General features: G+C 39.0%; 1 protein-coding gene across 2 annotated transcripts in view; it reads right to left on the minus strand.

Annotated features, from left to right (window-relative positions):
- Tmtc2 (transmembrane O-mannosyltransferase targeting cadherins 2) overlaps positions 1 to 20,985 on the minus strand; it is a 391,166-nt gene extending 370,181 nt beyond the window's left edge. The window contains exon 1 of one of the 2 annotated variants that reach the window (XM_027919857.2): positions 20,206 to 20,985. In XM_027919857.2, coding sequence (XP_027775658.2) covers positions 20,206 to 20,288 — 83 coding nt within the window. In that variant the 5' untranslated portion in view covers positions 20,289 to 20,985. The remainder of the gene's footprint in view (positions 1 to 20,205) is intronic. The other variant, XM_027919916.3, reaches the window with a different exon arrangement.
- Positions 20,986 to 24,069: the final 3,084 nt, after the last annotated feature.

Consider the following 24,069-nt stretch of genomic DNA (forward strand, 5'->3'; position numbering starts at 1 on the left):
TAGCATTGGCTAAAATGCATTTCATTTACTTCTCAGGTCTTCTAATTTCATTTCAGATATACACAAAGTTAGCCATTTTTTCTATTGCACATCATATCTAAGGCAGCATATTCCACTTAGTACGGATTAATCTGTGTATTACTGTAAATCTGCAAACCAACATTTAAGCCACAGATTTTGAAAGGCCAGATGCTACTATTTTGCAAAACTTCCATTTCTAGTGACATAAGTCAACAGCATTCCTGAAACACAAAAATCAGATATAATTCTGCAATAGGCAATCCTCATCCTGACACTGCTATTTCTACCTGAGGACAACTACATCCAAACTGCAACCTTTTGATACATGGGCACTCTCAAAGAGGACCAAAGATGGCAATCTGGATCAAAGGAAGATGCCAATCTGGATCAAAGGAAAAGCATACGGTCTTTTCCATTGCGAATAGGGAAAAACCTCCTATGACAGCAATGCATTACTGACATTTTTTTTCCCCCAAGGGTGCCTCCTGGGTAGCCCAAAGAACAACAACAACAAAAAAGTGGAGATGAAGCTGTCAACAACCAAGCAATGACGCAGAGTCACTTTGCAGGTGTCAAAACCTCAATCACAGAAAATCAGGACCAGTGGGCAGACCACATGAGAAAATGGATACCAGAAGAATACCAAACAGCTGCTTAGCACAGTACTAAAGCAAGGCAGATACCCACGGGGAGGTCAAGCAAAACACTTGGAAAGCACATTGAAACACAGCCTGAAACAATGTAACAAAGCTGCAGACAGCTGGGAAACAACTGCTTAGAAACACAGGCTTGCAGCTACAGAGGCAGGAGGAGGCCAGGTTAACAAACAGCCACACAAGCATCCTGGAGGCAGTCACTCTAGAGGCAACAGCAGGCACTTCCTGCAGGCCAAACATGACTGCCAGGACCACTGACAGGGACTGCAGGGACCAGTACACAAAGCCTTACTGTTACATGAAAACCACTGCTCACCAGCAGGCTCAGGATCAAAGGATTCGTTGGGATAAAACCTGTAAGGATCAAGGTAGCGTGGGGTCCAGGCTATCCAGTCACTAATGCTGTGCTGGTCTCTCAGGCAGCACGTCTGCCAAGTTCTACAAATATCACCACAGAGTGAGAGAAAGGGAAGTCAGTAAAATTTTACATCTATAAGTCTGACCTTGAGCTTTGGCTCTGAACAATTATATCACAGACCTATATTTCTCAGCTGCGGTCAGGGAACCCCAAAGAGTGTCCAGATGTGCTGTCAGGGATCAGTAAGTTTGCCAGAAGAGTTTTAAAACTATGTGTCTCCAGTTAGATCAGAGCTTGGCAAACTTTTCCAGTTAAAGGCCATACAGTAAATATTTTAAGCTTTTGCAAGCCTCAGGGTCGCTGTCGCAACTACTAAACACTGCCACCGCAGAGAGAAAGCTGACACAATCCATAAACGAATGAATGGGTGTGGATGTTTTTTAAACAGAGTGGATTTGGCTCAAAAGGTGCCCATCTCCAATCTAGATAGTAATCCAAAACACAGACACACACATGTATTCATATGAATATTCTACCTCATGGGTAAGTATCTCACAGCAGAATAAGGCTGATTTCTAAGATCACTTTTGTGTCCCAGTTGGCACCAAAAGTACTACTAAAATTGTCAAGAGTAATGAGAACAGAATGGAAATGAACCACATAGGTTTCATGGGCATCTACACTCTTCTTTCCCTTCTAAGGGCCTTCCAAGAAGGTCCTGTCCCAATTTTCCACTCTTAACATGGACTAATGGTACAGACCATTGGCCCAAACTCAGGCAAAGTACCCCATTCCCATGCCCCTGGTAGTGACTGTTTCATGGATGATGACCTAAATCTGGATAATTAAAATCCTTTCCAGAACATTTCTGAGAGAATTAGAGATGAAACTCTAGGTTGTCACTGGCCCCAATGACCATGGCACCCTGACCAAGAGATGAAAGAAGTGAAATCCACATGCGTGCGTTAGAGGTCTGTTCAGACAAGCAAAAGGTTCCAACTTCCCTGGATTGGGCTTATATCACTGTTATTGAATAAAAGTTTGTTGGAAAACAAAACTATATTATATTGTATGTGCACACAGTATGACCAAATTATATTGTCATACTGTGTGCACATACAAATATATAGCAATGTAACAATGAATAATAAATTCCACTGTTGATTAATAATTATAATGCACTAATTAAAAAAAAGAAAAATATATTTTAAAGACAGAATGTTTGTGTTCCCCCAAAATTCACATTTTACATCCTAATGTCCAAAGTGATCGTCGGAGTGAAGCCCTATAAGAGGTGCTGAGATCACAAGGGCTGCCATCATAAATGAGACCTCATGAATGCCTTTATGAGAGGCCCTAGAGAACTGCCCTGCCTCTTCTGCTACACAAGAGTACAGGAAAAGATAGCCATCTATGGTTCATGATGAAGGCCTTCACTGATTCTGAATCAGCTAGTGCCTTGATCTGGGACTTCCCAGCCTACAGAACTATGAGGGAAAAAATGGCTGTTGCTTAAAATACCTGGTACAAGGTATTTTATCAAAGCAACATGAATGGACTAGATTCCTTCTTATCAAAATAATAGGTTAGCAAAAATAAAGGTGTGGATGACAAAGTTTCAAAAACAATTCCAAGAAGAAATACAAACTCCAAAGCTTCCACACCATATCCAGCTGTGGGCACAGATGATGGCACATCTCATCGCTCCTTTTTCATTAAGGAAAGGAAGCATGTCTTTCCATCTCCCTTCACCAAAATGTGATCACCTGTGTGTTTCCTTTTCACTACTTACCCTAGACAGAAATCTGATATAGTCTTTTAACTCTTCTGTCTCCTTGACCCACAGCATTTAGTTAATTACCAGTGAAGTTAACTTTCCACTTCTAATATATTCAAATATCATTTTTAGCTCTACTTTATTTTAATCCTCATCACCACTGGAAATACAAAGCTTCCAATATAATCCTATTTAGCCTATATAATGCTACATAGCTTTGAATGAATTACTTTCTCCCTTCTTTTTTTTTTTTTTTGGGGGGGGGTCATTACTAGGGATCAAACTCAGGGGCACTCAACATCCTTAGCCCTTTTTATTTATTTATTTCATTCCAGAGATTGAACTGAGAGGCACTTAACCTCTGAGCCACATACCCAAACCTTTTTATTTTTTATTTTAAACTTCGAGACAGGGCCTAAGTTGCTGTACCTGGCCGTGAACTTGCAATCCTCCTGCCTCAGCCTCCAGAGTCACTGGGATTATAGGCATGTGTCACCATACCCAGCTCTGCTTTGAATTTCACCCTATTGCAAACAGGTTTCCAAATGTTTTCACGAAACACAGGCCCCCCTTGGTGATATGGATTCTGCCAACCTGCCAATTCATCTCTTCCCTTTTCCACCTTCTTCCCATGCCCTCCTTTAGCTTTGTGCCCTACTCTGAGACACCAAGCCTTTCTCTTTCTACACATTGTTTCCCAAACACTCCTCCTCCTCCTTCATCTGTATTAAGCTAATTCTTATTTATCCTTCAAGAGTCAGTACAAGAATAATCTCTCACAAGTGCCTTCCTCCCTCCCAGGCTGGGTCAAGGGCCTCCTTATGTACTCACTTAGAATCCTAACCATATCTGAATCCTACAGTAACTATGCCTGTTTACTCCAGTAACTATGCCTCTTTATTCCTGTTTACTCCAGTCTCTACCTCCTCCAGCCCCCAACCAGACCCTGTGCTCTTTAAGATTACAAACTTCATCTTGCTCAGGGCTGCTGCCCCATAGCCAACATGGTGTATGATGCAGCTAAGCACCCAGAGAAATGCTTGCCATCAGAACAAAGGGGTGATTTGAGCTGAAAACACCCAACACTGCTGCTTTTTTGGGAGACAGAAAATTTCAAGAATGACATGCTTCTAAATGAAAGTCCAATGCCTATTTGAGCTGATTTCCTGAATTTAAAACAAACCAAACTCAAATCTCTCCCCCAAACTTTGACTAGAATTACCATATTTTTACACTATAATCTGCAACATCAGGCTACTTAAAATGGTAAACGCACCCTTGCTTTACCTTTCCTTCCATCATTTCTAGTAACAACAGCCATTTCTGGCCCATGAGATGAGCACTGGGAATACACAACAACAACAACAACAAAAATCTACAATGGCATTAGCAAATGTCATTATTTCTTTTTAGTTGACATAAATATAAAGACAATGATCTCCATATCATTGTTGTTGCTTTCATAATTTTCTTTCTCAATAGCACTATTGAAAGAGAATATGAATTTGTTGGTGAAGAGTGCCAAAGACTTTTAATATCACCCAGGGTCTACCTTAAATCTACAAGGTATGGAGTTAATGAATAAATTGTCTGATTTACATTAAATTTACTCTCTTGGGCTTTAAATTGAAACATAAACCTCATACACAAACACATACACACTTAATTAACCAATTAATTCTCAGAACTCAAATTCCAAATAAACAAAGATGAGCAAATAGGGTTTTGCTTGGATGATACCTTTTTTCTTAAACACAAATAATGACAGGACTGGTGGTGCACATCTGTAATCCCAGGGACTCAGGAGTTTGAGGTAGAAGGATTGCAAATTCAAGCATGGGCAACTTCAGCCATTTAGCAAGACCCTCAGTAACTTAGCAAGACTCTGTCTGAGCATAAAAAATAAAAAGGGCTTGGGATGGAGTTTAGTGGGAAAGCAACTCTGAGTTCAATCCCCAGTATCAAAAGAAAAAGAAAGAGGCACAGACAAGCTATCAGTTTCCATATGCAAAAATAGGGAAAATAACAATTTTATAATACACACCCATTCAGTATATAATCAAAATATATCTCAGAATTCTTTTAAAAATAGCTATTTTCACAAACCGTTGGATTTAGAGAACTTCCATTCTAACAACATGTCTTAATTTCACCTCAAGGAACTTATTTGCCATGGTTTTCAACTTCAAAAGATCCCAATCACAACTATCCACCTTCCATTACAGTGCCTATTGACCACCCACAAAGACAAAATCCATCCAAATTTCTCCCAAAGGAAAGCAGTGTATCACAAACAAGAAAGGGGCAAAGTCCTCAGAACAATTTCTCAATTTCATCAAAGTTCATTTATAGAGATGTCATTTTTAACCTCCCTCATCTAAATAATCATACCTTCCAATCCAAACACAATTGCTAGTCTTTACTTTTGTTCTAAAAATTTACAGGGGAAGCATGTTTAATAAGGTCAAGAATTATGGGTTTCTCAAACCAATTAAAATTAATTCCAGAAAGCTGAGAATCATAAAATCTCGGCAAAATCTATTTTTTGCTTGGCTTTAATAACTTCAAAACAATATGACTGTATTTTTTAAAAAATTATCAGAATCCAGTGTATTAAAATACTAGGCAAATCTTCACCTGAATATTCTAAAAATGTTCCATAGAACAGATGTACATTAGAGAAAACTAGGCTGCTCTCCAAAAAGAATCAAAAGTGCTCTCACTTTTTAGGAGTTTGCCACTTGCTGTTAGAATTTAGTTATCAACAGGAACAGAATAAACAATCCAACTGAGAATAAGGTAACACCTAAGCAATAAAAATGAATGAGGATTGTAGCTGAGGTAAACACCTTCAGTTGAGATAGTGTGTGGTGTTACTCGTCTCACTTCCCATGGTATGTGTGGTAATGTAGCCAACATTTTAACTCAAAGCATAATAAAGTGCCCCAAATAGCCAATTTCAAGTGTATTTCTTTGGCAAATAAATCCAACCTCATCATTATGCAACTGTGACCTGTACTAAGTTGGAAGGGAGTCCAGGAATCAGAGACACACCTGATTTTTTTTTAAAGATTTAGCCTGATTTCAACATGACAATGGCTCACCTTTAACCTGCTTACCTTACCTGAATTTCAGGAGAGAAAGTTTTCTGGGGGAAGAGGAATGGGGACAAGTGTATTTCAAGGCAACAAGTATTCTCTTTGAATAGGTAATTCTTAGCAAAATAGTAAAGCAAATATGTGAAAAATCTGCTTTAACTAAAAGATAGTCCAAAATTCTTAAAAGCAGAACTATTTGTAAATAAATTAACACAAATTGTATGTCCTGGTAGGAATGCAAGCAATGAGAGGGAGAAAAAGATTCCCAAAAAGCATTTCAGGCCAGGCGCCCTGGCACATGCATGTAATCCCTACCATGGGGAGGCTGAAGCAGGAGGATTGTAAGTTCAAAGCCAGTCTCAGAAACTTGGAGAGGCCCTAAGCAATTCAGTAAGATCCAGTCTCATATAAAATATAAAAAAGGGCAGAGGATGTGGCTTAGTGGTTAAGCGCCCCTGGGTTCAATCTCTGATACCAAAAAAAAAAAAAGAAAAAAGAAAAGAAAAGAAAATTTCAAATAGAGTTTTCATATTCATTTCTTCTCATTACATTATAAACCTAAGGGTATACAAACATATTCCTAAGATTTGAGATAAACCTTAACATCATATTTTCCAACAGAATCAAAAATACTACATATTTTCATTAGGATATTTCATTGTCTGTTTTATATCATAGAGTAGAATATTCTTTAAAACGCTAAGAAATCATAATTTTACATGTTTTTATATATCACACATCCATTTAAAAAGAATAAGTCAATTACAATAAAGACTATGGAAGACAGCTTGTTATGTTTTCCATATACTTTTGATTAACTATTCCCTGCAATTTCTTAACAAAATTTACACGTGTATGCATGCATGCATGGGTACAAGTGTCTGTATAATGATAAGTTTCTCTCAGTTTAGAATTCAGGATGAAAATTAAATTTCAAAATTATTATTTAATTATTATTGCTCATTGGACCTTTTTAGTTATGCTTTCTGAAATACCAAGTTTATTGTTAGACATGTTTAAATTTTGTATATTTGCTTTTAAGAAAAATTCTAATATGCTTTATAAATTTTTCAGATGTTATTATACAGTGTTTTGTTTTGTAAGTATTTAATTATTTTTAGTTGTAGTTGGACACAACGCCTTTATTTTATTTATTTATTTTTAATGTGATGTTGAGGATCAAACCCAGGGCCTCCCATGTGCTAGGCAAGCATTCTACTGCTGAGCCACAACCCCAGGGCTTATACAGTGTTTTCTTAGTCTGTCACCAACACAGCTAATGATCATTTTCTTTCTTTTTTATTTTAATGGTACCACAGATTGAATCCTGGTCTTTGTACATTCTAAGCAATCACTCATCACTGAGCTACCTCCCCAATCTTTTCTATTTTCTAATTTTGAGAAATGTTCTTCCTAAATTGCACAGGCTGATCTCAAACTTGTGATACTCCTGCCTCAGTCTCCCGAGCAGCTGAGAATACAGATGTGTGCCACCATGCCTACCCAAAGATAATTTCTTGATTAAGATAAATAATTAATTAATACCCTCAAAACTGGATATACTACCACATTCTTTACATAACTTACCTCATTGGATGCTCCCAATAACTCCATATATTATGTACAACCATCCTCATTGTATGTATAGAAGAGGAAATAGGCTAAAAGACTTTTATCAACACAATCAAAATCACCATGAAATAAGAAACAGTTCTGGAATTAGAATTCTAAATTGTCTGATTCCAAAGTTCTTAAAATCTTTACTCTGCCATGCTGTTGCTTGAAAAGTTCTGAGAAAAAGTCCTATTTCATAATCACCAATGCGTACCACCAGGCCTCCATGTTCGACACTGCCTTTCAGCACACATGCTAAGCACATTCACTCCAAATTCTCAACATACTACTGATGAACACCAATACCTCAAGGCAGAAAAACTCTGGCTTATCAATCCTACAGCTTTCCTAAACACAGGGCCATCAGAACTGCACCAAATATGAATCTACCCCCAAAACAAAAAAAGGAATGTCTATAAAGGAGACAATAGTACCAGTAACAACCAACTCTACCAAGAAGAACCAAAGATTCTTCACACCTAATGCACCCAAATTACTCATTTTACCCTCAAAAGGAAGGACTGGCTAGAATGTCTAAATAAGCCTTCATGCACAGAGACCAAAAACATAGGAAAAGCAACAGAAAAGAAAGAGAACAAGAACTGCTGACCGCTGGCCGCACAAGTGCATAAAGATAAGATGCAGAGGTGTTGGGTGGGCGAAGGAGGAGGATATGATATGCAATACAAGCTTGAACAACAGGAGTTCAACTATAGACTGAAAATTTTAGCTACAACAAGGAAGTAAAGCATAGCTCTGTTCCCAGGTAAAGAGTGAGACACTCCATGTCCAGTGATTAATTGAGTCATTCAGTCCTCCAGTCCAACACATTACATCTAAATATGTAACTATGCAGCTTTTTAAAACCACAGAGAACGTTCATCATACCATTGCATTTGATCCTCACTCTGTGGTCAGCAGTTATTATTATTTTCTCTTCCTGAGCAATTGAAATATAGAGTTCAAGAGAGCCAGGACCTCAAGCACTTAGCTAGTCAAATGATAATTCCAAGACTAAAACCCTAACCTTTTTTTCTTGGTGTAGTGTTTGTTCACAATACTACCTCAATACTACAATAATACATAGCACATATAATATTTTTAAAAGAACAAAGAAAATATATCTTGGTTTTGCATGGGATCTTTAAAAAGATTTCTGTAAGTAGGACATTTAAACTTCAGCTTTATGAGGCATTCACCTATTCAAAAATCCCCCAAGGTGCCTGAAGGCTACAGTTTAAGTGCACCAGGTTTAAAAAAAAAATCATAGGTCCAAACCTGCTTTTCTTCCTTTTCTCTGACTTCCACCCCCTACTGCTGAAGATCAATCCTGGGCCTTGTGCATGCTAGGCAGGTACTCTACTACTGAGCTACATCTGCAACCCAGGCCCAAGCCTTTCTAATCCTAAGTAGAAACCTGCACCTAATATCATTATCCAAATGCCTGTTGCCATATCATTTCTAAATTTCTATCTTTCACACTCTAAACTGCATAGTTTGCTGCCTGCCTGTCTATAAAGTTTTCATGAAATGCAAGCCAAATTTTCTTAAAATAGATTGTTCAACAGAAGCAAAAATCAATAAAGACACCAACTTGAGAGACCCAGTTTCGGCATAAGGACCTCTTCAATTCATAAGTCCATTGATACTAGGGAAAAAAAAACCTCAAAACAACAAAAACCTAACTTTACTTGCTTTTAGACAGCTTTTAAAATCATTAATTTTGCAGGTAACTGTAGCTGAGCAATATATTATTAGTCTCCAAATATCTCTGCTATAGATGAGACAATTCCTCTACTTGAAGCTACCTAACTGAAACTGTTCTCTGGGAAATTATCTTTTGTTCTCCGGTGTTTTATATTAACAGCAACATTAGCTATTCCTGAAACAAGAAATGATCTAATTAATAACTTTTCTTCAGAGTTACAGAACCTAGAACATTTGGTAAACTTCAGAAATATTTGAATGTGGGTCAGAAATTTATGAAATTTATGACCACCCTGGCCTCCAAGCACCTGTCGCAGACTAAAAATATATCTCCCCCAAATTTCTACATAAGCCTTGGCCTGTGACCCCCACCCCCCAACCAAGACAGTTGTGTTGCATTGTTTTGTTTTGGAAAGTTCTCATCTCCAAGCTTGTTGCCAATAAAGGTTTTTCTCTTGCCCCAAGGGAACTAGACCTCAGGATTACACCAAGGCAATTACATCAGTTTGTCAAAATCAGAATACAATATGTTACAAAGATGATATTCTTGTATATGATGGTGACACATATTTCAATACAGATTACTTCCTAGAATTTTAACATGCTTTTCACCTTTTAAAATTTAAAAACTAGCCAGGCTTGGTGACACACACCTGTAATCCCAGCTACTCAGAAGACTGAGGCAGGAGCATCACAAGTTCAAGGCCAGCCTTAGCCATTTAGCAAGGATCTAAGCAACTTAGTGAGACCCTGTCTCAAATAAAAAGAGCTGGGGTGGGGCTGGGGATATGGCTCAAGCGGTAATGGCACTTGCCTGGCATGCGCAGGGTGCTGGGCTCGATCCTCAGCACCACATAAAATAAAAATAAAGATGTTGTGCCCACCGAAAACTGAAAAATAAATATTAAAAAATTCTCTCTCTCTCTCTCTCTCTCTCTCTCTCTCTCTCTCTCTCTCTTTAAAAAAAAAAGAGCTGGAGATATGACTCTGTTTACATGCACCTGGGTTCAATCCACAGTTCCAAAGGAAAAAAAATTTTAAAATTCAAATACATATGATCAACTTATGGAAGATGTCTTTATGGAGCCAGTAAAAGAAGAAACTGAACAGAGATTGAATAACTTGGCTAAATTTATAAGCAGAAGAGAAACACCTACCCTCAACCTTTTTTGACCCAGGAATTTAGGCAGCCTTTCCAAAGGTCTTGTAAATCACTGAGCTGATTTGTAATATATTAAAATAAAATAAAGCCTATTACACAAAGTGCGGTTCATAAGCCTATCGCATCTTTAGTATCTGGAAATGACAGAAATGCAGAAATTCAGACCTATCTCAGACACAGTCTGCTTTTGATTCCCATGCAGACTGAAGTTTAGGAAGAGCTGATCTAGAATCACATGCACATATATACAAAGAGAGTTAGCAAGTGCTCATCTCAAAGGCTTTTTAAGGGAGGCATTGGAACAACCTCTAACACTAACCCTAAACTGGAGGTTTCAGCTGACTTCATTATTTTTTCCCTTAAACGAAATCACCCTTATGAACACAGGGAAGCAAACTACAAGAGAGGACTAGTCTAAACCCCCTTGTCTACAACCACAGGCAACTTCAACATCAACCACTAGAGCATTTAAAAGTAGCCATCAAAAATTCATTCATAGAAATAGTGACATTATTCATGTTGGTGACATGTGAGAGGCTTTAAAACAGTGAACCTTCTCTTTGATATAGAACAAAATCAAGAAACACTGTTTTGAAAAGGAAAAAAAAGAAAGACTCAAACAGAGGCGGAAGGACACAATCCTAAAGCAATCACATTTAATAAGATATTTTAACTATAGTTGGCAATTTCAGCACATTGACATCTTTATAGACTTTTTATTCAAATCCCAAATTCACTTTCTTTGAGTAAAGCAGTATGTTTCCCTAGAAGAGTTAAACTAGAAAACCATGCTTCATTAATATACATTCAGTGACATAATTCAGTACAAGTTTTTTTTTTTTTTTGCCTTCAATAGTATAACAAGAATAATCTTCCTATTTTAAATGCAGTTTACCAGATGAATTCAGGTATACCAGTTTTTCAAATCAGCTATAAATAATTGCTTCCCTCTAAAGGGCCAATTTCTGCAAATAAAAATGTCTTTTTTGCCTGATTAAACTTCTTCATCACCTGAAAACTTTTCTTCTATATATTTTTAGTTGGAATACTTGTCATTAGAAGCTTGCTTTGTCAAAATGATCTCTTTTCAATTGCTTTGGGAGACTAGTCCTGTAGTTAATTATTTGTGGGAGGAGAAAAGCAACCTGTTTTAAAGGGAACATACTTGAAAAAACAGACTTGGACACAAATATTCTACCTCAAGATATTAAAAGCAGCAGGCCAAGGGGCACATGGGTGCACCCCTATAAACCAGCCACTCAGGAGGCTGAGGCAGGAGGATCACAAGTTCAAGGCCAGCCTGAGCAACTTAGGGAGACCCTATTTAAAAAAAAAAAAAATGTTTTTAAAACTAGAGATGTAGCTCAGTGTTGTGGCCCTGGGTTCAAGCCCCAGTACAAAAGCAAAACCTAGCAGCAGCAACAGTAGCAGACTAAACAGTTATACGTTTAAGAGCCTGAAAACAGGAAGATAGGAGTAGCCAAAAGACAGTGTAGGAAACAATGAGAAATGAGAAATGTCCCAAAGGAACCAGTACAGGTTCACTACAGCTGCCAATACCACCTTGAGAACCTCCTCTCCCAGATGTCTCTGCAATGACAAACATCTTCCCCACAATGAGGAAGGCAGCCAGGCCTGTGAATGTGATCTCTATGGCTACCACCTACAGCACCCCCTGCAGAGGACACAATATACAGGGCTGTCACTTCAACATGCACAGACATCCAGTAAGTCCCTGTTCCCTCAGGAGGTGCCTTCCTAAAGGGCTTAACTATTGACTCTCATATTTAATCCAAGAAACACCACTAACAGACAAAGACAGCAGGGTAGACATGTTTTCACTGTGGAACAAATTGGAAATTAACAAAAACAAGATGTTTACTTTTCTCAAAGTGTTTTCACTTATCTGCCTCTCCTAAAACACTGGTTTTAGAATCTTGGGTTTACAACAGAAGCTCCATAACAATATGCTCTCTAACAACATCCTTATTAACATAAACAGATAATCAAACTGATACCATGGGGGGGAAAAAAAACTGATATCATGGTTTGACTCCTTTCCACTTCTTCACAGAATACTTCAAAGCAATTGAAAAATAAAATAAAATTTCATAAGACACAACTGTAAAAATTTTACTCGTCTTATTTATCCTAAATATGTTTTGTAAGAAATAAACTTGTGAAATGCATTCAAAATTAATACCCAAAGAATCTCAAGTATGCAGGGTTATATGGACCACCATTCTTCCCACTGGATTTTTTAACCAATGCTGAAACGTGGCTATTTGAAATACTTTCATCCATCATTTAACACCGTTCAAAATGTCAAGAGCCATATTGCGCCCCAGTGGCCACTCCCCAGTACATAACAAATCCTTTGAAGTTAAAATACCCCAAAAGGATGCCAAGTGAGAATTTGTAGGTTAGTACAGTCAAACTTATGGAAACTTACCTACTATTAAAGAAATCAATAATCTCTGGAATTACAATTACCAAAAAAGCACTTTTCATTATCAAAACGTGTCACTTTTTCAGTTCAAATCTCCATCACATCCCCTCACCCATGGCAATCTTGTTATATGCATTTCCTAGTTAAATAAACCATGACTGTATGCCTATAGTCATATCATTTTCTGACTAGATACTTTGAGCAATAATTATAAATTTATTATAATAAATTACACAGAAATGAAGGTTAATAATAAAAAACAAAGAGCTCTGACAAAAACATTTTATTTGACCACAACACCTAGCACAGAGCTGCAATTTCAAGGGCACTAATGTGTGTTTCATTTGACAAATCATGTAATTTAGCCAGTTACCTTGACTATAACTACACTCAATGCCACGCTTCATATCCTGACTCACTCTGATATCACAAAATGCACCAGTGAAGAAATCAAAAAACAAAAGTCTATGTCAAATTATCATAAGCAAACAGCATTTCCTCTGCCAAACACTAAAGTACTTCTAACATGGATACAGTAGTTTAGTGTTAAACAAATGTGGCATGTGTATAACCTTCAAAGGAGTATGCCAGGCACACATGCCTATAATCCCAGCAACTAGGGAGGCTGAGACAGGAGGATCACAAGTTCAAGACCAGCCTCAGCAACTCAGGGGAGTAAGTCAGCAATTTAAGGAGACCCTGTCTCAAATAAAAATAAAAAAGACTGGGGATGTAGCCTGGTAGTAAAGCGCCCCTGGGCTCAATCTCCAGATATATAGATATAGATATAACATATACTTTTATAGATAAATTAACTGTATTTATGAAATGTCCTTAAATAAAATAAACTCCTCCAAAAACGTGACAATAACTTGAATATCCAATTTTGAAAATAAACAGTTCAATGCTCTTGCTTCCTCAAAATTCTGCTGTATAATAAATTTATTTGTTTCCCATTTATCTGTAAATCAAAAAGGTCATAGTTATAAACCAAAGAAATAATCCTGAAAAATTTCTCCAAGACTGAAATGAATAACACCTTTTATTCTAGAAACTTTGAATGCCAGGGAAACTGACAAATATGATTGAAAAGCTAAGCTCTCGGAAAGGAGAAAAACAAAGGAAGAGTGATCAAAAGAAATTTTATAGTGCCATAACTTGTTGGAATTCATGGCCTAGAAAATATAGCCAAAAATCTCTGAGGCAAAAGTCCTTAATCCCTATGTCAAGTTAAGGCAAATCTGATTAACAGGAGAGTTCAGTCATTGCAGATGTCCAAAGAAAACAGGCGACCTGGACAACTAGGAAGGCTACATTTGGGAGAGATATCACAAAGCTCTCACACTTATGAATAAAGTGTCAACAGAACCAGACCAAAAATAAGTCCAGGCAAACCCTTCACCAATATGTCACAGCCACAACACAATGTTCTGAGAAAGAAGGTAACAGAGTCCCAACAAAAAGTTTTAAATATGAATATCCATGAATACAGACACGAATATGAAATTAAAAGTTAACAAAAGAAGGTTGGAGTTGTGGCTCAGTGGCAGAGTACTTGCCTAGAATGTTTGAGGCACTGGATTTGATTCTCAGCACCACATAAAAATAAATTTAAAAAAGGCCTATTGACAACTAAAGAAATATTTTTTTTAAAAAATTAACAAAAGAAAGACATAAACTTAAGTTAAAGTCTATCTATCACAGGACAACCTCTCAGCATTTTTATAGGTCTATTGTAAAAGTCCCAGATTCCAACACTTTACCTGCTAGCGTGGTAAGACAGGACAACATTTGGCAGCATGCTTGATACCAAGGGTGAGCAACTGCTGTATCATGCACCACATATAAAAGCAGCCCATCGAGTAGTATTCATAATTAGCGACCTACTGAATGTAGAAGTTTATTCCTCAAAAGCACATACAAATCAAGTCTTCAAAGAAATCATCTAGCATTGTACATAATTATACCTGGACATAACTAAATTATTATACCTCTTTCATCCTATGAAAAACTGAAGGTAAGCAGTTTTAGTGATATATCACTCCACTTTTTTCTTTAAAAACTAATATCCTAAGTAAGGAGAGCTATTCATAGAGGTATTTATATCTTTAAAAAGCCCACTGGTCCTTTCCTTCAAGACTGACACATTTGTCACTTTTGTAAAGCCACTAAAATAAGTATGCAAAGTTGACATAACACCCAGCTCCCAAGAGAGAACCAGAAAGTTTAAAAGATGAATGTCAGCATGTTAAAAGCACTTTGCGTGAGGATAATAAAAGTTATAATAATGTATGTTTGTCAACCAGAGATTTTTCAGTGTGCCTTAGGGCAAACTTTGTCCTTTCCTAATACTGTGAAGGTGCCTGCCTGGTTTAGAGGTAATGCCTTATGATAAACAGTCACACCATCACGGGCATTTTAAACAAGTGCTTTTAGTGTGTTAAGCATCAACAAAGAGATTAGGAAGACAAACTGTGCTCCTAACTCATGCTGTAATCCAAAAGGTTGTAGCTAGTTTAGAATTATAGCAGCAGAGAATTCAGTGTTACCACAGGGGCACATTAGCACTGAAGAACTAAGTGCAGATGACAAGACAATAGCCCATAGCACCAACAATGTAAATTAATGATTGTGTATATATGTGTGTGTGTGTGTGTGTTTACACATATGCATGTGTGTGTACAAAAACAACTAAGACACAGATGGCTGGCAAGCAATTGTCCAATCAGGGCTTGTATTGGGGACATTTGCTATGATAAACACCATGTGACAGGCTCAACGCAGGTAAAGCAAAGCAATCCATACAGACTTCACCTCATTTTACGTCTAATTTACCAACAATTGTTACACTTGTTCAAAAGTGCAAGATGAACCAATTGCAAATAGATATGTTCAAACAACCAAAACTTAGTTAGGGAAAAATAGCATATAAAATAGTTCATAAACTATAAATTCTTCCAACTGCATTGGTTTTTTCAGTGTATTATAAACTGGGAAGAAAATTAAAGGATAAAACAATACTTCCATATTCTCTGGCTTCATCTGATAGTTATCTGATGATACAACTTTTTATACAATGCAAACTTCTCTCTTATTTTTCAGTAATTCTTTCTAAATACGTGTTTACTAAGTGCCAGGCATGCCTTCAGTGCTTAAACATACTGAATTTTTAAGATAATAATACTAGATTGGCCTGAGGCAAATCTATTAAAGAGAACTTTTTAAAGAGAATAACAGAGTGACTGGTTGATCATTTGACAAAGCATTCTTATTACCTAGTCAAAACCCAAACTAACAATAACACTAAAAGACCAAGTAGAAGGAATAGTTGAATATTTTAAGGGGAAAAAATTTTAGCTGGGCATGGTGGCATACCCCTATAATCCCAGGGCCTAATAACTTAGCAAAGTCCTAAGAAAACAGTGAGACCCTGTCTCAAAATAAAAAATAAAAAGGGCTTGGGATATGGCTCAGTGATTGAGCATTGTTGGGTTCAACATCCGGTATCAAAACAAAAAAAGCTGTAAAAAATCTGTTAATAGGCTTTAAATCTTCCATTCCTTCATTTCATATAGTCAAGCAAAATCATTATGAATAAAATCTTATATAATGTTTCTATAAAAAACAAATTTATATCCAAATGAAAACTAAACCAGGGATGTGCTACTAAGCATTTTGAGTACTATTAATTCCAGAATAGAATTTCTACTGTGAAATTTTTTTTCCAAAGTTCACATAGTTATTGTACAAAATAATAACTAAGAGGCCCATAAGTAACAGTAATGATCTTGGCTGGGTTTCACAAACACAAAAAATGAGCAGTAAGAAAAAAATATTCAGGCAAGTGACAAGTATATTTTCGACTTTCAAAATTTCAGATTCTTTTTGTTTTTAAACTCATAAATTATTTTACTCATGAGAGAATTAAAAACATGCAGAAGCTACATTTCTATTTACTTGTCTGTATGACATCAAAGGGCATTTCATCAAGGAGATAACATGTGGAAAATGAAATCAGACTTCAACACGCTTACCGATTACCTTTGTTTGCTATGAAGTACTCTGACTCCTCTCATGTTATTTCCATGAACAACTCATAACAGTATTTTTAAAGAGGAAGAAGAGAAAATCCTGCCATATCACTGTCAACAAATATATGACAGAACAGAGAATTTGGGGTCAGTATGTTTTTTCCACTGACTAAACACCAAGCTTCTCTAGAAAATAAGAGAGAGCTTCCTTCAAGGAGTCACATGCAACATGACTTAAATTTGGCGCAGACTGAATATTTATAATTCCAATTTTACTCTAACCACAATTTAAGATTCAATATAGTCATTTTACCACACTGAAAGTAAGGGGAGGGAGAATACAGTTGAAACCATATATGCTTTCTCATCAGATCCTGTGAATGCTACTCTTCTACTGTTTGTTTCAACACATCATAGACATATTCTTAAGTTCAGCACAGAAACTCTTGTAAAATATTAAATTTTACCATAGGGAAATTGATTTTGCTTTAAGAAAGTTTCATGTTACCACTTAATTTCAACCATGCTACATCAAACATTGGAAAGTAATTATATATACAGTTTATAAAGTAAACCTGATCACTATATTTAAATTAAATGATAACTTTGAGAAGTACCACAGCAATAATGCTTAAGCTCTAGCAACATAAAGTCCTCTTAAAATACATGCCAGATTCTTCAGGCTAAAATGCAGAGTCTTGATTTAGTTAAGGAAGTCAGACTTAAGAGCCATCTCTCTCTTCAGGAAGTACTTCTCTCTTCACTTCAAGCAACACAACTGTATTTCACAAAAGTTTCTGAGGGGCAGCAGAATCCACAGAGGACAATTTAAGCAACATTTTAAACATCAATCCTTGCAGTCTAAAATGGAGCAGTGGAAATAAACACATTATCATCATCCTGAAGTCAGTTTCCACTTGGCTCCCCAGCTCTTATTCTTTTTCACATACAAGAGAGAAAAAAAATATATTTGGAAAGTCACAATTTACAGTGAACCTTGGCAATTAATCACTTTAATATGCTGTGCATGCAACAAATAAGTTCATTACTCCATTAATATGTATCCCAAAATTCCTAGAATACATAAAAATAAAGCTTGCTAATCTTAAGATTTCGTGTTTTTAGCAATATGTGGTTACACATGTAGTTCTGCTAAGAATTCTGCATAAAATATCCTTTTCAAATGATAGCAAAGTATAATGCATATTTCAGGCCTTCAATATTATATCGGTATATAATGTCTATATATCATATTGAGCATGCTATCCATTAGATGATATGGGCAAATCATCACACTAAATTCATCTGTGTAGCTAGAAAAAAAGAAGTCAGGAATTTTAACACTCAGTTTGACCTATATACAACATGTGAAGAACTTATAACAAATGCCAACCATCAAAGCACAACTAATTTATCATCACACACCATTCTTCCAAAGTTACAAAGTTCTAACATTTTTGACTCATGATTAAAATTACAGACAAAATGTATCTGCACATTTAGTCTAGTTTTTGCCTTAAATTTTAAAGAACAGAGTCCCCTGACATATAGTCTTTGAAGAACTGGACAGCAATCAAGAAGAGCATACAACAGGAATGCTTGGTTTATCACAGTATTCTACAATGATGACAGTATTGTAGATAATAATATATCATTTATATTATATAAACTCTATAATACTGGTCTAAGTGCTCACTATTCAAACTTTTCCCAACTAAGCCAGCAACTGGCCAGACCCATCCCTTAGCTTGTTTTAAGGAAAAGTCGCCCATCTTTAGAAACAAAGACTTTTTTCCACAAATGCCCAATAGCAGGTGCACCATCACACAAAACTAGACAAAAGACAGCCAGCTGGGTTCACCTCACTCTTAAACATGACCATTTGTCAGAGCTTATAGTGTAACTTCTAAAATCAGCACATTGTTTAAAAGTTGAGGGAAAGTTTATGTTTACTAGTACTTTCTTATCAATTGGCCTTTGACAGACACTTCATAAAATGCATTATGAAGGACTTGACAGATATTCTCATACCTATTATCAGCAAACTTTACAACAGACATCGTGTGAACCAAGACTTACTGATTTAAAACACACATCCATGAACATGCTTTTAGCTGCAGATTGGATGCACCAAAGAACACAGAATATGGCTAATTAGCACCAGGAGAAGAGTCTGCCTTCACCTCCCCTCAGTATCAACCACTTTGCTTAAGTTCACTCTTTGCCTCACCCTAACCCTGGGGATCCATTCACTTTCCATAGCCCAGAGAGGCTGCTGAAAAGCTGTCAAAGTAAATCTGTGCTCACTTTTTGGATGGTTTAATTTCAATGGAGCATGAAACACCCCAGGACGGTTAATAAGTTTAGCCAGGCGTGCTGTTCTCCCTAATATATTTTAATTATGCATCTGTTTTAATTGTAATCAGATTAAGTCACCGGAAAGGCACAAATTGGAATTTTCCCTAATGGCTATTGGAGCTTTTCATCAGCTTCTAAACACTAACAAAGTTTAAAAAATAGGTAGAGACACCAGCACAACTGTGACATTTTCCAGGAATCAATGCAGTTTCTTTGACAACACAGTTCGGGTCTCATTAGCCACCTAAATGCAGAAGACAACTTCAGTCTCTAGGGGCGTCTTCTTCCCCAATTAGCAGAAGAGAATCACTAATGCCTAATGCAAAACGCCCAAACAGAAATGGAAGCCAAGGCTTTTATAAAGTGCTGCCCAATCGATTGGTGAAGTAGGCTGGGGAGCGGGAGATACAATCAGCAGCATTATCTTCGCCCAAACTACCGCACACGTCAAAAGAGAAAAGTTGAAGCAGAGTACGATCTCTCTTTTAACTATTTTGGCAACTGTCAAACGTGCGCTTTAACATCGAAAAATAAAAGTGTCCTATCAATAAAAGGAAACGGTAAAGGAAGATCTATTAGGGCGCGGGGGAGGGGGGGGCTGCTTCCTTCCAGCCCATATGTTAAAAAAAAAAAAAAAAATGCTTAATGGGCTTTTGTTGCACCAAGGAATACCTAAGACTTTTGTTTTTTTAACACGTTCATTAAACAGTTTCCCAAATTGCCGGGATTTCCGCTAAGAAACTTAAGCGTCTGCCAACAGGCGAGAAGCGAGAGAGAACCTGCTGCAAACTAGGAGCGGAAACTCCCTCAGCCCGCCCAGCGCGCTCGCGTACCGGGTGTTTGCTTTAGGTGTTAATGTTTACATGTCGCCTAAACCTTGAGGTGCGGAACCAGTTCCTCCAAGAAGCCCTTCAGCCTTAAAGCTGGAGGCTCCAGGGCCACGCAGCCACCGTCCCTTCCTCTCGCCCCCTTACCTGTCATCATAGCAGAAATCCGCACTCAGAGTGTTGAGATACAAGGCGAGCCCCAGAGCGCTGCTCACCAACTCTGCAATCATCTCTCCACCGCCTTCCCTCCGGCTCGGCTCCCAACGAGAGGGCAGCAGCGGCAACAAAAAACAGAAGCATCAATCCCCACCTTCCGCCGCCTTCTCCTCCCAGCTTCACTTTTCCCTCGCTTCCCCACCCTCCCGCCTCTCCCTCCCTCGGGTCCTTCCAATCCACGGCTCCTCTCCTTCGCCTCCTCCTCGCGCCTGTCTCCGCAGCTCCTGCTTCCTCCCGGGTGCGGGCTTACACCGCTCTCCCCATGCCCGGCGCCCGCGAACGGCGAGCGGCGTTAGGGCTCCGCGCCCCCCGGTGGATGCACAGGGCTGGTCCTTCGCGCGGCTTGCGGCCCCCACCCTAACCCATGGCAGTTTGGGGCGCCCTAGGTGAGGAGCGGGACTCGGAAGAGGTGGAAGAGTGCGGGATGGGGGCAGAGGGACCGGACCGAGCCGGGCTCTGGGACCAGCTGGAGGAAGAGAGAGAAAGAGGGGCGGGTGGGAGGGACAAGGCGATCCGCCTCCCTTCGCCGCCTCCCGGGCGCACTGCTCCGGTGTCGCTGGGACTGACTCCGGCCGCCACAGCGGCTGCAGCACATTCACTCTTTATTAGCTCCCTCCCAGCCCCAGCCTCTTCTCCAGTGAAGTGAGAAGCGGTGGCTGGGGACTCCAGAAGCTCCCGCGTGGGGTTCTCAACGCGGCCCCCGGCGCCTGCGTGGCCAACCCTCCATCCCGGGTTTGCCCAGCCCCTTTCCCCACCCAGATCTTCCGCGAAAGCTCCTCCCACCTACCCCCGACTGGCTAGAGACTCCTCCCACCCGTGGCAGAGCTGGAGGCCCCTCCTACCCACCTCCCGCCCTCCTCTTGTTTCTTTCACCTTCGATTTCTGTCTGGAAAGCCCCCGGGACGAGGACGAGCGCTGGAAGACTGCCCAAAGGAGTAGCTGAAGCGCGCCCTGGGAGGGGGAGCTCGAGGAGAAAGGAGACCGGAGGAGGTGGTCGCTCGCTCAGCTGCTGCCTAGCGGCGCCTAGCACCGACTTGATCCCAAACCCTGCGTTATGTGTGCCAAGCGCTGCCAGGCGAAAGTGTGGTCAGTTGGACAGACTTCTGGGGACCCGGAGAGAAAGAACAGGTTTGGCCAGTGCTGCAGCCTTGGTTGCCACAAACATACACGCTATCTTTCAGACACGCACCCGATGCGTGAACCGAAATGGGGAGAAAGAACATATTGGAGAGTTGAGAGGCATCTTGGGAGCGACAGATTTCAGCTCAGAGCCTAGCCTACCACTGACCCCAGTATCAGGGGAATTGAATTGGGAGAATTGTGTTGGGAGAGAAATGTCCCCTCATTAAACTTAAAAAGAAAGAATTCAAAAAAGAGAAAAGAATCGCATACATATACCCCAGAGCGATTAAGGGTAGGGTGCCTTGGTGATTTCAGGACTGCCAGGCTGACCCTGAGAACACAGAAGAGGCTCGCCGCTAGTGCAACCCCATACGGCGCTATCCTTGAACCTAGCAAAGCGGAACGCTAATGCCCTTTCCTTTCCGCCCGGATGCAGTACTGGATGGAAGGCATCCAACATGATGAAATATGGTGCAGAAGAATGGCCCGGGTAGAACGAGCTCTGGGTACTAAAGTTACAAACCCAAAGAGGACTGCGGGCTGTCTGCCACACCTCCTAAGGCTTCTGTCCCTTTTCCTGCTGGACTAGTGGCTCACTTTGACCATGATGAACACTACTGCAGCGCCCCCTGCTGCATGGCACCCACAAGGCTTGGAAAAGAAATGTGTTTTCCACTTAAGCTGACTTGCCCGCACTGAGAGACCTGCACCCAACCAGCAAGCTCTCCACAAGTGTTGCAAAAAATTGAACCCCCTGGATGTCTAGCAGTGACCTGAAGAGTTTGGGTGCCTGCCAAACAAAGCTGCATCTTTTCCTGATTTTACAAGAAAATCTGCAAAACCTGTTGTAGACACAGATGAAATGATAAATATTTATTATCTGCAACAAGCAAATGTTGTGCCCTGGGAAAAATGTAAACACAGATTTAAAAGGAATTACATCATTAAAGACAATAATTGACTTTGTTAGGGGGATACTAGAGATTGAGCACAGGAGCACTTTTCCACTGAGCCACACCCCCAGTCCTTTTTATTTTTGAAACAGTCTGGCTAAATTGTAGAGGCTGGCCTGGAACTTGAAATCCTCCTGCCTCAGCCTTCACTGTGGAAACGCTGGGATTACAGGCATGCCACCAGGCACACTTTGGCAATGACTGATCTTTTATCCTTTTTCCCCATGATTTCTGCTCATTGTTGAAAAGTTTTTAAATCATATCAGTCCGTCCATCAAAGTCCTTTTTATCTTTGTGTTGGTCTTATATGTTGATATTGTATCCTAGGACACTGGAGGAAGAAAGAGAATGCATACTCAGGTTCAGATGCCTGTGTTTGAGTCCTTACTCTGCTACTATTAGTGTGACTTTTGATCAGTCACTTAATCTCTTTATTCCTCAGTTTTATCATCCGTAAGACAATGACAATAATAGCACCTACTTTATGGGTACTGTTGTTATGATTAGAGCAGTTATACTGAAAAGCACCAGAAGAGTCCTGGGAAGTGCAATAAGACATTAGCTATTATTAGTATGGGCTCCCCCTTCTTCTTTCACTTTTTATCTAAACTCTGGATGTTTATCTCCAAAACGTATCAATCCACATTGCCTTGATCCTAGTCCAAGCTACCCTCATGGCTTTCTTAGACCAATAGTGACCTTCTAAGTGGTCTCCTTATTCCATTCCTGCAACTCCTCCTTCTCCCCAGTCTTAACTTCAGGTATTAGAAAGAAAGTTTTGAAAATTACAATCACCCTATTTTAAAAGAATCGGTGACTTCCTATTACACATTGAAGAAAGCTCTGATTCTTACTTATCTGGATCTGACTGCCTCTCCCCTGTCACATTGTGCTCACATGTGCACAACACATACGTTCTCCTCACGAACCTACCAGTTTCTCATCTTTTTACGTGGAATGATTTCCCCCCGACTTTCTCAGCCATTGCCTCAGGAAGTCTTTCCTGGTCTAATCTATATAAATAGCCTCCCATCATTCTGTATTATTTTAGTATACATTAGTATTTGAAGCTACCACTTCAGTGGAATCTTCATAAGGGTAAGGAATTTATCAGTTTTGTTTTTCACATAATCCCCAGAGCCTATAACATCTGGACATGTAGACAACACACATTAAAAAAAAAAAAAAGTTGACAACAAATAAGCAAATAAATAGACTTAAGGGAAACTATAAAATAACTGAAAACCCACAAATCCATTATGAGAGAATAAACCGATGGGTTGTCATTGTTAAAGATGATGAAACATTAACAAAGACAAGAGGGAAGAAGTAGGTTAAAAATTCTTCACAGTGCATCAACTCTGCAGGAAGAGCTGTGGTGGAATGTCACAGATGGACAGCTCTCTTCAATAATTAAGAAGACTTAGAGGCATAAAAGGTACTAGAGAACTTTGGATTCAGCCTGCTAAAAGCTTGTAAGCATTTTCCAGAGCTGTCTCCATTTTCAACTCTCCACTAGTTTTAAATATTTATTTCTACCTTCCTCCATTTCCTCCTTTTCTCCCTCCACCCACCACTCCTCTAAATTGGAAACCTAGGGGATAGTGAGGTATGCCAGTAAAGTGTTGTACCTTACCATCCCTGATAAATGGAAGGCTGCAAATCTAGCTGTGATTGAGAAATACAGTTGCTTTTAACAAAATTTCTATTATAATTTAAC

Source organism: Marmota flaviventris, chromosome 3 (genome assembly GCF_047511675.1).
Source record: "Marmota flaviventris isolate mMarFla1 chromosome 3, mMarFla1.hap1, whole genome shotgun sequence".
Taxonomy (NCBI): domain Eukaryota; kingdom Metazoa; phylum Chordata; class Mammalia; order Rodentia; family Sciuridae; genus Marmota; species Marmota flaviventris.